At 32.3% G+C, this 17,090-nt stretch overlaps 1 protein-coding gene across 2 annotated transcripts; it reads right to left on the bottom strand.

The window, feature by feature from the left end:
* Positions 1–3,317: 3,317 nt before the first annotated feature.
* LOC105322698 (alkylglycerol monooxygenase) lies at positions 3,318–16,950 on the bottom strand. 2 transcript variants are annotated; one of them, XM_011421548.4, is made up of 11 exons: positions 16,751–16,950; positions 15,192–15,319; positions 13,883–14,034; positions 13,637–13,740; positions 10,539–10,634; positions 9,699–9,831; positions 8,085–8,164; positions 6,973–7,107; positions 5,371–5,487; positions 5,054–5,136; positions 3,318–3,947 (listed from the first exon to the last, which is right to left on the bottom strand). In XM_011421548.4, the coding sequence occupies exons 1-11, from the start codon at positions 16,865–16,867 to the stop codon at positions 3,755–3,757; spliced, it is 1,338 nt and encodes a 445-aa protein (XP_011419850.2). In that variant the 5' UTR covers positions 16,868–16,950; the 3' UTR covers positions 3,318–3,754. The 2 variants fall into 2 exon arrangements, with proteins under 2 accessions (XP_011419850.2, XP_011419849.3); XM_011421547.4 differs by lacking the exon at positions 13,637–13,740 and adding an exon at positions 12,164–12,267 and having other exon boundaries at positions 16,751–16,949.
* Between the last annotated feature and the right edge of the window lie 140 nt (positions 16,951–17,090).

Raw genomic sequence — 17,090 nt, 5'->3', positions numbered from 1 at the left:
CGGAAGAAACAATATAAAGCACCGTATCAAGTCATAAAAAAGAAACAAATGCAATTGGGATTGTTACTTAGGTCATGGAATTGTGTCATTTTTTGGTGATAAATTAAACGCATTCAATGTATAAATATCAATTGCAGCATCAACATGTACTAGATATTGTACATTCCATTTTACTTTGATATTAGAATTGAATATGCGTGTTGGTGCGTGGTTATAGCAGATCTTAAACAATCTATACTACTATATCAAAATAATAGAATCGAAGTTTTGGGCTTTAATACCGATGAATCGGAAGAGTACTAGTCTGTCTTTCGTTATATATTTGTAACATCAGTGGTACTTGAAGATTACCAATTTGTTTTTATTTTTCTCAATCAAGCTTCGCTAATTAATAATCAACGTACATTTAAATTCCGTTAGAAAATCCGGAAATCAATTGGATTTTTTTTGGATTTTACAATATTGCGCATGCGCATTACATTCACCCTTAATCATGGTAGGCTCTTTAGTTTATGTTTCCACAATATCACATTTATATGGATAAACTCAGAAACAATATCTATAATTACAAATACGTGTAAATTTTCATTGAAAATTTGTCATATATTCTGTTCATCAAGGGAAATACGGGAGATAAATCTAACTCAGTGCATTTAATATGAAAAATCCTGAAAATTCCAAATATCAGCATGTAATGTCGAAGCGAGTAAACACGTTGGTGAAAAAGTGTTGAATTCTTCCAGTCCCTGATTCTTTATTAATATGAATTAAATTATTGGGTGAAAGGTATTAACAGCCTCAAAATGGCTTGTTATAAATAATTTGACTGCTATTTTCAATGCACCTTCATTAATTTTCTCCAAAATCGTTTCGGAGTGATTCTGCAATTTTTTGCTACATTACGGGTACATGGGAGGCATTTTAACTGTGGTGAAGGCCTGTGCCGAGACACAGTTAGATTATTCTAACTACACAGAGTAGAGCGAAATTAAAAGCATTATCGTAGGCTTAAAGTTTGGTTATGTAAAATTGTCAACAATACGGTGTGTCGATGTATCTATTTCGTACATGTAAATGTCCTATATCATATGCAATGTCAACCCGTGCACGCACGGGTTTAAGTCTAGTATATTTTGATTGTTCACATGAACTAAGAGAACATTGGAGCAAACGTAGAGTACATGCACTTTGGGGTGTACAAAGTGGTCCAAAGGTTTATAAGTCCGAACGTTCATTACACCAAATAACAAAAAAGGTAAGCAGTTTTACGAATCCCGGTATCAAACGAATTACTGCTTAAATAAATTACTCGAATTTCATTATAGACGAACATTTAAATTAATTAAATTTTATATTCAATTTCAATCATAATTTTTTTGTTTGTTTAGAAAACTTTCTTTGAAAGTGCTTTTGGTTTTTTTTCTTAACTGAGGGTCACAGATGTTACATCATTATATAGTTCATTCCTTAAAGACACCAAACCTTTGAAGCTGTGTAATACATATAACATTTTAAATTAATTATATCATTCATACATTTTGAAAAACTTTTCTAGTTTTATCAACTTTCATGGTGGTTTAAAAGTATAACGGGCCACTTGTTTCTGTTATTGTGAACAGAAGGAAAATCAAGATATTAGGTATATATATAAGTTATTTTTTTTTGTTATGGAATGTCACTTTGATCTTCTTTACACTATTAATTTTCAAACTAATGTTAACATTTATAACACGAAAAATTATTTGATAAATGACATTTTATATAGTTTTAGATTAAAAATTAGTAAAAGACAGAATATTATTTACAAGAAATTTATTTCAGTCATTCAGGGAAATACTGTTTTTTATTTATGCAATAAAATGAAATAAAAAAAAGGGTTCAAAATTGAAATATGTTGGATTTTAATAACAATGCTGGTCTGTCTGTTTATCTAAATAACATTATAAATACTTGAAAAGTAACAGTTTCTCTTATTCTGACCTGAAACACATATTTGTGGAAAATATACTTAAAGAAGTACTATTAGATTAACTTATTATTTCTAATTCTGTCCTAAGGATCATTGACATCATCTTGAAAATGACGTTTTAAAAAACAATCATTGAAAAGAATATTAAGGCTGAAATGATATCGGTGGTATCTTATTAATAGAATTTGATGTCACGCTTTAAATAGCATCAACCAAAATATCAGAGAAAAACTGACAAATGTACTTTTTCTCGTTATTACAAGGCTTTCTTTACATTGCGTAACGACTGGTCCTAAGAACGTGCAACTTTTGGGCCTGTACCTATACACACGTCAGCTGTGATACCGTTTAAAAAATGTCATTGCACTACTCCATTTTTAAATTTATTTTTAAAACTTTTAACCTAAATTAGGATTTTTATTATTAAATTTTAATTTTACATTACAATAATAACAATATACAGAATTGCAGTTAATAAGAATAACAAATACACAATAATAATCAATATCAAAATGAATTTAACAAAATAAATTTTAACCTTATATTTATCATCGAAGGAATATATATATATATCAATCGCAACTTCTCGGGCCTTTCCGGCAAGCTCGGAAAAACACCTCGAATGTATTACCTAGGCGTCCATGACAACCCCCCTTTTTGTAAAACTTGAAATGAATAGAACACATTTTACGATCTGTTGAGATGTGAGCTATACTTCATTAAAGTAAACGATATACACTAAAATATAACACAGAGGCGACATACAAGACTGTCTAGCCGATACTTATTTTAATGGGAAGCGACTCCATTTTGTATAAAATTCTAACATCCGGTGATGTTAATACATTCGAGGTGTTTTTCCGAGCTTGCCGGAAAGGCCCGAGAAGTTGCGATTGATATATATATATATATATATATATATATATATATATATATATATATATATATATATATATATATAGCTAGCCTATACATTTGCAAAATTTGCAGTCGTTTTAATTTTGGAGATAAAAAGTTGCGAAAAAACATGAATGATAAATGGCATTTATGACTGTCTATAAAGATTCTACCTTTATTTTTATCCAAAATTCAAGGTTCTTTTCATATTAAAAAAAATCTACAATGAGAAGCCATCATTATTTGATGACATAGTCTAAATTTCATGAGAATCTCCTTGAAACATTGAGAATGTATAGGAACAAACCATAATAATGAACAGAATTTAGGTTGGTATTATTTATTTTATTTATGTACAACTGTATATACTTTAATTCTATCTCCATGTATATACAATTCAATTCAACTCTTTTCTTTGTCGTATTCTCGTGATTCCTATATTCACATCAACTTCATGGATCAATATTTGAGCATTAAAAAGTTAAAAGGCATAAAATTATTTATTTAATGACGTAGAGCTTTTCAAGTTGTGAACCATCTTATAAGTTTGCTTTATTGGCAAACTATGCATGTCAAGTAAATGAGATAGATAGTACTTACATATAACTTATATGAGATTCAGTGTTAAATCTGAATCTAAACTCTTACAAACATTTAATATACATATATCTGTCACTAAACTGTCAACTGGTAAAAACTGTCTGATAATTATCCTTCATATTTGCAAACAATGTACATCTAAAACATAAATGATTGTACATACCAAATCTAATATCATTAACTTGTACATGAAAAGTAAATGGAGAAAAGAATACAGAAATCTAAATCTACAGATTAATCAATATTTCAACATGTATATCACAGTCTTCAATATAAACATCAACTTCTTTAAGAGGATTTGGGTTTAATTTTTACCGAAAATTGTCGAACACAAACAAAAACCCATATAGCAAAAGACGTCAAATAGACGGCTATTAAGGCGAGTCCACGAGTGGAAGAGAGAAGCGTAGGTGCAGCTAACACTCTAACAATCAGAAGGAAGACACCACAGCGGAGGAGCTCCTGTAGAGAAGCCCGTGGTCTGAATAGGAAAAGAAATCATGAATGGAAATGTTTCACTACTGAAGATAGTTTATGAGGGTTTTATTTTATATAAAACATTCTTTGACGTTCGTGGCAAATGACGGCGCTAATGACCAAGGATCTGAAGAGAGCTATCGATTGAACGATGAATTACCTTGTTTAATTATTTCAGTACAATAAAACCTTGAATTATAAATTTTAACATTGACCAACGACATTATTAATGAATCAATAAATACTGTGTAACTCTTGTCAAGGACTGTGGAAATCATACAAATTAACAAATGTCCCTAGTCACTTATTTAATCCTTTCCTTTAGGCAAGTTTCAGCAGAAATGAAAAGACCACCAATTGTCATCTACGTCATAATATTCGCCATAAATAAACATCTATTTCATATCATGAAATGGGATTTTATATTCCATTCCTTACTTCCAAATCGATAAAGCTAGCAGGAGACCCAAGGGTCGTCAGCGAAGCATTATGGACGGGCTTTTATTATTGGAGTAAGCTATATAAAATACGTTTGTTTTATAAAATACTATCAAAATTCATAAAGTTAATTTAAATGCATCTGTATCGATTCTGAACGAAAATGACTTAATGCAACGTATGAAAGAATTTTATTTAAAATTAATTTTGAACCTGGCATGGATATTGTAATTTGTTCCAAAAAACTTCTATCACCAAAAACTTAATTATTGCGAGCAATTGTTAAGCAAGACAAAACACTTAATGTTTGAATTTCTTAGATACAGTTACTAGCTGGAAACAATGATATAAAATATATTTATCCATCGCTCAATGTTAAAAAAAAAGTCTTAAAAAAAACCCTGTCATTGAAGCGTTGGAGAAAGTTTAAGTTGCATAGCTATCCTTTTAATGTCATTGTTATACACAATCTAAACTAAGTACTACTAATGAAAGATAAACATTAATAAATTACGTTTCGCCCTCCTTAAGCGAGTCAAGATCCTTTGTGTTTCCATCAAAGTTCATTCTCCATAGCATGCAGATATTGATAAATGTACGGGAATAATTACATCGTAAATTCAAGACAACGATCTTCAAAGAATGAAACAAGGAAAGTACTTTTCAACCTACCTGTGGTCATAAAGAGCACCGAAACTAGATAATGTAAAGATGATGAAAAGTACTCCACCCAGCGTTATATATGGCGAAAGTTCCTAAAAAAAACACCCGGTCGATTACGTGGATGAAATATTACCACAACATGTTTTTTATTAATAAAAGTATTATAATATAAATGACAAGGTTAATAAAACTTTCTAGTATTACCAATACATGTATGTATATTCATAGAAACAAAGATAAATACATAAACTGATTGACTAAAGAAACATTACCCTAGGATAAAGACTGAAAATCATTTGATAAATTGTAAAGCCCCAGAATCTTACCGATTTGTAATGACCAAGGATACCATAGAACACGATAAGGAGTAGCATGTGTGTCCAGATGTATAGGTTTGTCCACAAAGGTAACTTCCGGTCAAATTTCGGTTGAGGGGCATGGATCTTTGTAAGAAAAAGTGAAAGAGTAGTTTATCTATAATTATATATCAAGGTCATTTGTGGATGTAAATCAATGTTAAAGCATCAAAGTTTCCATCTATCTATCTATCTATCTATCTATCTATCTATCTATCTATCTATCTATCTATCTATCTATCTATCTATCTAAATGCGCATTTGTTACATGTGTTCGGAAACTTTACGAAAAAATTTTAACGTTACCGACTGCCGCGATATTTAAACCACGCGATTAAATGTACATGACGATAGATACGTAAAAGCGTAGACCAGTGTTTAAAAGTTCCATTACCTTTATCATATGACATATTACTGGATCATTTGTACATTTTATTTGCTTAAAATGAACATGTGTACAATTACTGTACTGTTAGAAAAATTGATTACTTTTTAATTTTTTGGTTAAAAATATAGAAAGCTCATAAAGTTCATTTCATTAACATTTACCTAAACTATTTATGAATATACGTGTAACTATCGAGAACAGATTATAAAAATACTGCAAAATAAAGAGGGATTTTGCAAATACATGCAAAACGCGAAACTTTTGCGATAATACACGAAATTTTCGCGATATTTCGCGAACGTATTCTTTTGCAAATACACTCTGAAATGTTTGATAAGTGTTGTTATTTTTTTTCCAGGAACTATTGCCAAGAACAATGAACGGAAATGAATGCGTTTTAGTTTTTCATAGCCCACGTCGTTTTTTTAATGTTTCAATTTATTTGCTGAAGCACTTAGTCTAGTATTCGCGTTTCTTTCCATAGATACAAATTGTTGGCATCTTTAAATTATTTAAGAGATTTTGACAGAATAGAAAAATAATATTTATGCAAGACTTTCGCCTATTTGGATGCTTTTGGATCATTTTACTTTGGTATGTTATTAATCAGAACGGCACTGAGTGTACATAAGTCGGCAAAAATTGAAAAACATCTCCTCCAAACATAAATCGTTATAAAAATGACCAGTTTTATAAAATCATTTGGCAAACTATAAGAATTCAGCTGAGGGACCGGTGTTCCCTTCCGCTGTAAGTGAAGGGGTCTTAAATTTGTTTCCGATGTCCGCATTCAAGTTCTCCAATAGAAATATTTTGTTGATATGCATTGATTTGAATTTATCTGGACGTTTTGTACAACTATCAAAATATAAAAACTACAAAATGGGCCATTAAGAGCTATCGAAAAATCTCCGAGGATTTGCAAAGAGTTTATTGGTTACTAAAAAGCCTCATGGTTCATTTGAGGCCTCATCGTTTCGGGCACTCCTCGTATTCTCTAGATGCAACATGGTTCGTATCAAACTTGAAATTCCTATCAATATTCGCGGACGTCATAAATTAGCATTATCCAAAAGTACAATTTCCTACTACATATATGAAAAGAAACGTGAAGGCGATTTTTACAAAGAGGCAGGAATAACGTTGAAATATGATTAACCTAATTCACAAGATCAAAGCCTTACATCCGGTATATCTTCAATAAGCCCAGTCCGGGGCTTACCCGGAGCCCAGCCAGGTCCCTTCCAAATCACTGCTAGTTTATTACCCAATCCTTCTGTTTCTTTGAATACGTCCCACATGTACTGAAGATGACAGATCTACAATAAAATGATAAATATACTGACAAACAGACCTGCAGACACATGATATAATAAAATGCCATATTGACCACTTCTACCCGTTTATCTGTATTTCCGTTCATATATGCATACATGTTTTTCACTCCCTTTGCTATGTTTGAAAATGTTGAGCTAATTCGATCTGTAGTACCTTCTATTCTATGCCTACTGATGATGACTACCAAGCGCATTAACCTACTTTCAGGAGACCCGAATTATTGCTGTATAACTTGATCATTGTTCTGCATCAGACAAAAGATGTGTTTCTACAAAAATCTTAATTTTTTTTTTATAAAAGGTTGCTATTATGGTGGTATGGGACATCTTCATGTTGTGAGGTATTGTTTATCGAAATAAACAACAAAATGAAGACTTAGTGTAATTATCTGAGTAATTTTTTCTTAAATTAACATTGTCACCTAACAGCGTAGCGCAGTGGGTTAAGAGGGTTTACTACGAATCTGAAAGTCATGAGTTCGAATCCCGTTTGGGGGTTTTCACAATTTTTCCCTCTCCAAATATTTTCAAAAGGCTATTTTTGGCTAAAAATTGTAAAAAAAAAATTTTAACCGGTGAATGTATTCTAATCATAATATACTTTAACCAACATTAATATCGACAGATGTCCCATACCACCTTAAAAAGATTTAAATGGGCGCATTTTCTAAATCTATTAATTTACTTTTGTCATTTTATTTATTGAAAGGATTTCTGGTGTTAATTTGTAATGAATTCAAAGTCTTGATTGCCAAAAAATTAAAAAAAATAAATAAATAAAAATAAAACTTCTACAACCTTTAACAAAACCGCATTAAACATGGAGTTCTATAGTTTGGATTAATACAATGCCTGCTTAAATATTTTATTTGTGTTATCAAAAATCACACCTCAGTCATCAAAGACATTTAAAACTGCAAAAAAACCGCAAACATTTGTCCTTCTTTTGGGTTCCTTACCTGGGCATTTATGGGGTCCCATGACGTCAGAGGGTGGACTAGTCCATATACGACTTCTTCCTGCTCCTTTGCAAAAGTACCTATAACAGAGAGATAATGATTTTTAATTTAGCTATCGAACGTTTCAGACTATATTCAAACTTTATGCTAGATTGGAATGATATAGGTTACCATGCACTAAAGCACTGGTCCTAGCATAATGAGAAACAAAGTTTTTTTTGTCGATTTCATGACATGATCTTTGTTCCAGTTGATATATATTCTATTTAAGCAAGAGAACGAACCGATTAAGAAACAATTTTGGCCGATCTGGAGTCTAATCAGCTGACCTGTAAACAAGAGAATTAAGCTTGATGGAAATCACACACTATTATCTAACACAGCCATCTTAACGACGAACGGTTATGTTTGCGTCAAGCATTTAAATCATTTTATAGCATTTCTAGGTAATAACACTTTGTCTCTGTTCACCCTGAAAATGATAATTGCCAAATGATTTCGGCTCCATGGCAAGGAAGCAGAATGAACCTGAATAGTTGAATCGTTTTGTAATTTCATAGCATGCATGATGGATTGATTTGTGAAATTAATTTTTTGCACTAAGTCTAATTAGTTAATCTAGCAAAAACGATCTATGGGTATTCATATAGTCAAGGATTTACAAATAATAACGCTAATGGGCCACGACGCTTACCTGCATAACATATCAACTTTCTCTTTCTTATTATTTCTACGCAAAACTTATTTACCATTGGGGCATCATCCTGGCTATTAGGTAGAGGGGTATCAAAATTTGAATTATTACTCATATAACGTAGCATTTCATGCGTTTTATGATTCCAGCAAGATTGTATTTTTCCCGATTGAAGGGGTCTTGTATATTCTTTGGTTTTGTACGTAGTGTTCAAATATTATTATTAGCGTAGGTTTCCAAGTGGGGTATAATAAAAAATATATGTCTTTATGAAATTCACTAGATACTGAAGGTTCATCTCCGCCCCGGCCGGGATTTGAACTATAGACCTGCGGAACACAATTTCCTATAAGCGTGCAAGCCGAAAAATCTTGCTCTAGATGACGAACAGAACCTGAACACTCTGTCGCACACTACACGGTCTTTGAGATATGGATAAAATAGGGTTAAAACGTCAATTTGAGAGGATCGTTGCCATACATATTGCAGGTGGAATACTTATTAATATTGCAAAGCAACAGCATTGCAGTAACTCTCAAACTAACATATACCTGCCCTAAGTGAAGAAATAATATATATCAAATCTATTTAAAGGATCTTTAACTTGTTTTCTTCATTTCCTGATAGAAAACAATCAGTTGTGAAAGGTTTATTATGATTGATTTCATGATTGGTTTTGGAAAGCACTAGCCTAATATGAATAGATACAATTAATTTGAGAGCTGAGCTAAAATACTAAAATTGACAGAAAAATGTCACGAATCTAGTTTAATTTAATTATCAGATGACGTTATCGTAAGTGACGTAAACACCTATTTTTTCTTTTATTCGAAGGCTTGTTGTCTCCTGTCAGTGCCAATAATGAATTGAAAACGTTTTGGTAATTTGGCAAACAGAATCGAAGATGGTTGATTTCTTACCAAAGATCCTATCAAATACAATCAACGTTCCTCCATAGTTCTTATCAATGCAGTATCGGTTTCTACCGTGGTGAACTCTGTGGTGACTTGGTGTGTTCAGAATCCACTCTAGAGGCCCCAGAGAGTCTACAGTCTAATGAAACAAAAGAATACATGTAGTGGTTACTTTTTTCTTACATTAACTATTATTGACAATATCTTTATCGGTCGGAAAAAATAATTATCAATCATAATGCGATGCTTTTGATGCAAAATCTCAGGGGGATTGCATCTTCTAACTGATTTGACAACATGTTTTTGCCAGTTTAAATCAGTTTGATAATTCAATATCTGTAAGATTACTAGTGGTTATTTACGCCGGCGGTAAAGTACGCGTTTTCTATAGTCAAACAAAACGCTTTGGTATTAAATTCGCCGATGCTTGATTTAACACACTAAAATTTTGATTTTTTTTACCATACGCGCTGGGGTATATTACGCGTATTTCATGGTACCACGTAATTAGTGTAAATTTTCCGCACGCGTAGATTACCACTTTTACAGTCACATGAAAACATGCTTGATGGCGAACATTTAATAGCTAGAAGATAAATTATTCTGCATGAAAGATTAATTATAACTTTGGTTATGACAATTATTACATTCAATATATGATCAGTCATGATTAGGTTTAACATTATTTTAACTCTATTTAGTTTAAGTCAATTAAAGTTGTCAAAAGAGCTTTCATAATGATATAGTGTACATGTAGAATGCTCCTCTCTATATCATGTTAATAAAAATAGATTTCCTCCATCATGCCATGATACTTTGCTATTCATATACTAGAGGTTATAATACCTCTGTGTGAATCCAGAACTGGTACAACAGGTTGAACTGTGTGTGAACCAAGAAGACTGACGGCGGCATCACGATAGCAAGTGGGAGGTAGAACATCTAAAGAAAAAAAGCACAACAAAACAAACCCCAAATCAATTGTAAGTGGTAATTACATAGCTATAAAGACTTCAGAATCATTAAACTTCTAGGAGCCCCTGTGTTTGCTCTTTGAAATCCTATTGATATTGGATACCTGTAATTGAAGTTTTCTTTGGAGCCTTATGTTATAGTAATTACATCCAAAACAATTCTTAAGTAAAGAATATGCCTTTCTCAGTTTAATTCATCTGGGTGTAATACGTGCATGTAATGATTAACTTCAAGAAGTCGGGTATGTACAGTATGTCTTCTGAGGATGGCATTAATAACTTTACCAAGCCTTCAGGAAAACTTGTGAATTGTCTAATGAACAGAACCTGGTGTAGTTAATGCTCTTTTGTTCTTTTTTCTATTAGTTGTAAGAAAAGGACTTTAATATAAAGATACATTCATTTGTCATATTTGGAAAATTTAAATATTGAATCTTATTCGTTACCGTTATTTACATTGCATATACGTATACATTGTAAAACATACAAAAAGCAAGTTTAATTCATGGAATTTGATACATTTATTAAGCATCAGCAACAAAAATGCTAACCTCTTTACAGCTAATGATAAACCTAAACACATAAACAAGCTTATATTTTTCCTCCATTCAACATTTATCACCGTGGCCTTTATAACCGTCACAGTGGCATTATAGAATCAGAAACTTCAGCAGACTGGAATGTAAAAATGTCATAAATCTATATATTTTTCTTTGCTTCACTTTTGCTACTTGGCATTTCTCTTGGATTCAATTTAAACTTGAAGGAGTTTAATAATGCTATCCAAATATATAAAGGAAAGGGCAGTGCAATTAATGGAAGTATAGTGCGTGGAAAAGTGGAAATTGATAAACGAGTTCTCATATACTATATAGTATATTTCCGTATCTAGAAAATTCAATTGGTATCCTGATAAACAATGAACATGTAGATATTATATATAGTTACAACAAGATAAGATAGATTTATACATGAACGTAGAATGATCTGATTATAAGACGTCATAAAATGTGTCTTGGTAAACTTGACATCCAAAATGAATTAAAAAATCACTTTTATTTTTATTTATTATAACGGCCCGACAGTATCTGATTGACGGGTCTGTGGGCGTGGTTCAAGAAAGTGTCACGTGATAAAGCAGTCAGTGGGAGTGAGTATTACTTATTGAATCAATATATGAGGTAAACTCAATACAGTTACTGTTATTTTAAAGAAAGATCGAGACGATACGGTATTCATTTTTGCTTTTTCATTGCATAATCATTTTTTTGTATGAATTTGTGATGGTAAAATGAAAGTTTTGATCGCCGCCATGTCCTATTTTTCGGACAAACGAGATAAAAATATAATCATAAATACACACAATTACAATCTTGACATTTATATGATGTTATTATCTATTCATTATTCAACTGAAAGTCTATGAATGCCCTGACCTCAGATATATATGTAGCCTAGATAATGGACAATGTTCAAGGTATTTTCATGTGGCCTTACCCAGGATATATAACGAAGGACACAAGATTGACGGAGTGCAGTGGTAAGGTTGTAGTCTTCAGAACTGTGATGAGTTTGGTGGGCAGCCCAGATAATGTTTACTTCTACATGATAAAGAGAGAAACACTTTTTATTTCATGGCAAGCATAGCGCTGGGTTATTTTACAAACAACTCTGGAAGTTAAGCTGGACACAATGCACAAGAACATGGCACTAGGTGTTTATTTACACATGGAACGCGTACTTTTTTCGTCATCAGAAATATTCCTGTGATATTCGGTATTTCTTATAATATTTCATCTCTTAAACGCGTTCAATGTGTTCAAAACGCAGCAACCTTTATAAGTTTACCCATTATAAAACGTGGTTTTGTGTAAATTCCTATCAAATGGAGACTCAACAACCCTGGGGTCTGGCTAAACCGGGGGTTGTTTTTTTTTTGGGGGGGGGGGGGGCGATGTGGGTCTTGTCTACATGTACTACTAAGTAAAAACTGGCAATCGATATCTTGTTTATGTGCTTCAAATGTTTTATGTAAGTTTCATGTATGTTTTAAACGATATCAATTTTTTTAATACTGTATGTAAATAATTCAAACCAGCAACTTAAGTAGAATAGGCAGTAGAAGCAGTATCCCCCTCAAATTTCATTCAAAGTAATTAAGTGGTCGAATTAAAGACTGTTCCAATCGCAACTTCTCGGGTTTTTCCGAGCCTGCCGGAAAGGCCCGAGAAGTTGCGATTGAAACTGTTTAAGAGGTATTTCTATAATAAACCATGCTAATTTCCTCCAAAGTAAGCAATGAAATATTAGTTTATTCTTCTGCTCTTTGGAATTTGAAAAGAAAAATCGATAAAAAAAAACGTCCAATTAAAACACCCTTTAAAGGTACATTCATCAGTCAAACAACAAGGTACGCTGGGAATCCAATGACTGCTAATTTCACACTAATGGGCAGGAAACTACTGTATCAAGCTATTGTTCCCTTTGTTTGTACATGTATTATATTCAACATTTGAATGCAATTGTCAACATGTGGCATTGCAAGATTTGCTGTACAGAAATAATATCATAAGGTCTGGTATATACATACATGTGTGATAACCTTCACATTCATTTTGAAAGAGTATATCACTCTATGCAAAATTGTACATGCGTAGTTACATGTACATGTATTGTAGACGTCCAAATGAAACATTCAAATGTAAACTTTAGATAAATTTTATGTAGATGTTAAGGGAACTGTTCATTTAATGTAAAACTTTATATGAATACATGATCAAATGTTTTTAATGTGATGTGTGTTACATGTTTATTATCGAAAGACTTAAATAACGGACAATAATATGAAAAGAGGTCTTGCGAGAATAACTAAGTCTAGGACAATTGATGATTTCAATAGGCCTAATGCGTGCTAATGGAAGCGGCATAACTCTAGCTTGGATTGTCAGAACATCGCACTGTATTTCTTACCCATCCAGTATATCTATGCAGGGCTGACTGCCTGAGGGCGGTGACCAGATAGTAGTCTTCCGAACTGTGATGAACCTGATGCCCCGCCCACATCAGGTTGACCTCTACACGTAAACGATGACATTGATTGTATACATGTATAGGAGAGAGAGAGAGAGAGAGAGAGAGAGAGAGAGAGAGAGAGAGAGAGAGAGAGAGAGAGAGAGAGAGAGAGAGAGAGAGAGAGAGAGAGAGAGAGTTAGTTACCGTGTCCACAGCGGTGTACCCAGTAATAGCCGAAGTCCACGCCTATGAAGCCTAGTAACCAGGTCCAGGCGCTGTCCCAGGGGAGATTAATCACGTTGAAGCGTTCATAAACCCACACGTAAGTCGTCAGCTCCACTGACCGGAAAAGGAGCCTAGCAAAGATCAAACTAGAGTATATATATATTATACAATACATACACAAAACCTATCAAAACTGCTTTTTACATTAACCCTCATCTGCGTAACTGTTAACGTAAAATTATCTCGATGCATATTTTCGAAATAATTCACAATAAAGTTTATCTAAAATGAATGACAACACATTTCCTACACTTTGTACATCTTCGGAACCACAAAGTTGTTTGTTCGGGTTATCTTGTTGTTTGAGTGTTTTTTTTGTGTTTGTTTGTTTGTTTGCTTGTTTATTCGTTTTTGTTGTTGTTGTTTTTTTGAGGTGGTAGAAGCGAGATTGACCGTTTATTTTAGATGATTTATGGATTGTAAGAAATGCAGCTTCCTTCATTTACAGAATCAGGAATATTAATTAAGATGTATAGATAGTACAGCATATCATTTGGTCTGAATTATCATTATATCACTATTATACTTGCTCAAAACTTAACGTAGAATTTAAAGGAACTCATTGAAGGAAGCACGGAATAGTCTACAATGCACAGTAGTATGTCAACAAAAACAGGACACGAGTACAATTGTTTACATACAAAATATTTAACACCTCATTTCGCTTCTAACTCGACAAGTTGGTAATTTCTTAGAAATATTTTAAATTAGAGCATTACAAACGGTAAAATTGGAAAAAGCAATGAAAAAATTTCAGAAATTATGTTGCTTTTTTAAATTCATATCACAGAACTTCATAATGTATTAATATATAAATAGTGCCTGTTTGGGAGGGTAACAGTTGAAATTGACACCCCGAGAAAACCATTGTCAACCGACGCGAAGCGGAGGTTGACAATGGTTTTCGAGGGGTGTCAATTTCAACTGTTATCCTCCCAAACAGGCACTATTTATTTTGTTATACTGAATGTCTTTTTTAAAATTTTTAAGAAAATTTTACTGCTTTTATATAGGAATAACGTGAATTCTACAGCAAACCGTACGCGCATAATTTTCGCGCATGTAATATTTTTTAATATTACCCGTTGCCAAGTGCGTTGCTAACGCTGAGGGTAATAGTAAATATTATTAACTGCGTCTTAACCAATCAGATTTCAGTATTTAACATGAAAGTATAACAATAATAATTAGTTAGTTATCGAAATGAAAATGATCACGAGACACATACCCGTGTAACAGAGAAAGAAGACCATTAGCCAGGGAACTAAAGCTGTCGTTAAATCGTGGAAGTTTCTTCCCTTTCCAGTACAGTATTGGTACTTCCAGAATAACCAAGCCAATAAAGAATGGTATAGCCTAGATGAAAGAAATAGCTTTTAGTTATCAAACAGTCATAGTTTACTTTTAAGACGTCACACAGGAAAACGTGAGAGCTCGAATATGGTGTTTATTTATTACGTGAATACACGCTTCAAATTATTACTCGGATCAGCGTGCTACAAAATGCCTAATGAAAACTAGACATATTTAATTTAGCAAATTTGTTGTTATTTGGAGATCCTCAAAAACACTCCTTATTGATAATTTAAATATTGTTGAATGTGTACATTTAAATATTTCAAAAGCACAACTTCAAATTTATGTTATATGGTGAAACAGGGCGTTATCAAATGCATATTAATTGATGTTTTACAAGAATTGTAACACATTTAGCAAAATTGCTCAAAAGCCTATAGAACAAAACTGTGCATATTGTGTACAGATATTTGTTTTCACAACATTTCAACAAAAATATAATAATCAGTGGTTAGCTTGTGTCCAACGAATTTTTAACTTGTTCGGACTTCAATATATCTAACATGACCAAAATTTTGCCAATACAAAATGGTTTACTGCCACTATAAATCAGAGATTAAAAGACCAATTTGTCCAAATAAATTAGGTATTCTTGAGATCATATGTACATGTATCAAATTTTGAAACCCAATTTTGGCTATGATAAGTTCATGTATCTCAATAATTTACTTGTAAAATTAACAATAAAATTTATGAAACTTCGTTCATCAAACCATCATTGCCCTGTAGAAACAAGCATAAAGATTAAGGTATAACTAGTACACCTCTACACGTGAGACTATGTTTACTGTGTAACAAAGGACCCATCGGTAATGAGTTTCATTTTATTTCAGAATGATGGGCATTAGAAGAAATAAGGAAAAAACATCTTTACATGAAAAATGTTTTAAACTTCTCTGAACTCATGTCATTTATAATTCTAAATCTCTGAGAAAATTGTGTGAAATTATTTTTAATATTTTCGATGCTGTCTTTTCCCCTCAGTTGTTTCTCTGATCTAATCCTTTATTTTAATACCAAAGTTTTAAATAAATATAATTTGTTAAACGTCCTTTTTTACTATGTATTTCCTGCATGACTAAGCTATGTAGATACATGTATATACTACTGACAATTTGTATTTATGTTTATATTGTATATATGTTCCTCTTGCACCAAAGTATTAAGATTAAGTGAAGATACTGAATTTGAAATTTTTACATAATGCATATACAAATCTATGTTAAAATTATGTTTAAATAAAAAAAAAACACCTCTTAAAAACCAAAATCACATCCTTATCAAATCTTTAAACATAATTGAAATAAATCTATTATTTTCATTATTTTTGTTCAGTTATTAAAATCTATTAATGAGGTTTATAGGTTATGAAAATTGAGAATACATCAGATGTTAAAATTCTATAAAAGAAAATATAATTACACAACTAACCTCATCGACATATTTAGGAACTTCATCCACAGTAGGAAACGAGGTTTCGCTGGGAGAGACAGCGTAAAAAAGTCTCCTTAACCCAGTGAATACCTTCGTCAAGACGCTACTTTCCATGTTATCCCAGGCAGCTGATCCGAGTACGGACTTTGACCATTGCGAAAGTAAAATAAAACTGAAAGCAATATTAGTAAACAAACCTTGTTCACAATATTTCGCTCCCCGAACCCGAGCAGAATTTATCTGGATGGAACTCGTTGTGAGCGTTTTAATTGTTTGTTTGTTTCTTTGGTTTGTTTGTTTGTTGTTGTTGGTTGTTTTTTGTTTGTTTTTTAATTAT

Source organism: Magallana gigas, chromosome 5, assembly GCF_963853765.1.
Source record: "Magallana gigas chromosome 5, xbMagGiga1.1, whole genome shotgun sequence".
NCBI classification, from domain to species: domain Eukaryota; kingdom Metazoa; phylum Mollusca; class Bivalvia; order Ostreida; family Ostreidae; genus Magallana; species Magallana gigas.
Note: the sequence above shows the minus strand (reverse complement) of the source record. Positions and strands in the feature narration are given on the sequence as shown.

Excerpts from the sequence above, each read along its gene's own strand:
- LOC105322698 (XM_011421548.4), bottom strand. The coding sequence starts at position 16,867 with ATGGAAAGTAGCGTCTTGACGAAGGTATTCACTGGGTTAAGGAGACTT. Across the intron at positions 15,320-16,750 it reads TTCCTAAATATGTCGATGAG|GCTATACCATTCTTTATTGG; the intron begins GTTAGTTGTGTA and ends TCTTTCATCTAG. Across the intron at positions 5,137-5,370 it reads TCCTTGGTCATTACAAATCG|GAACTTTCGCCATATATAAC; the intron begins GTAAGATTCTGG and ends TGTTTTTTTTAG.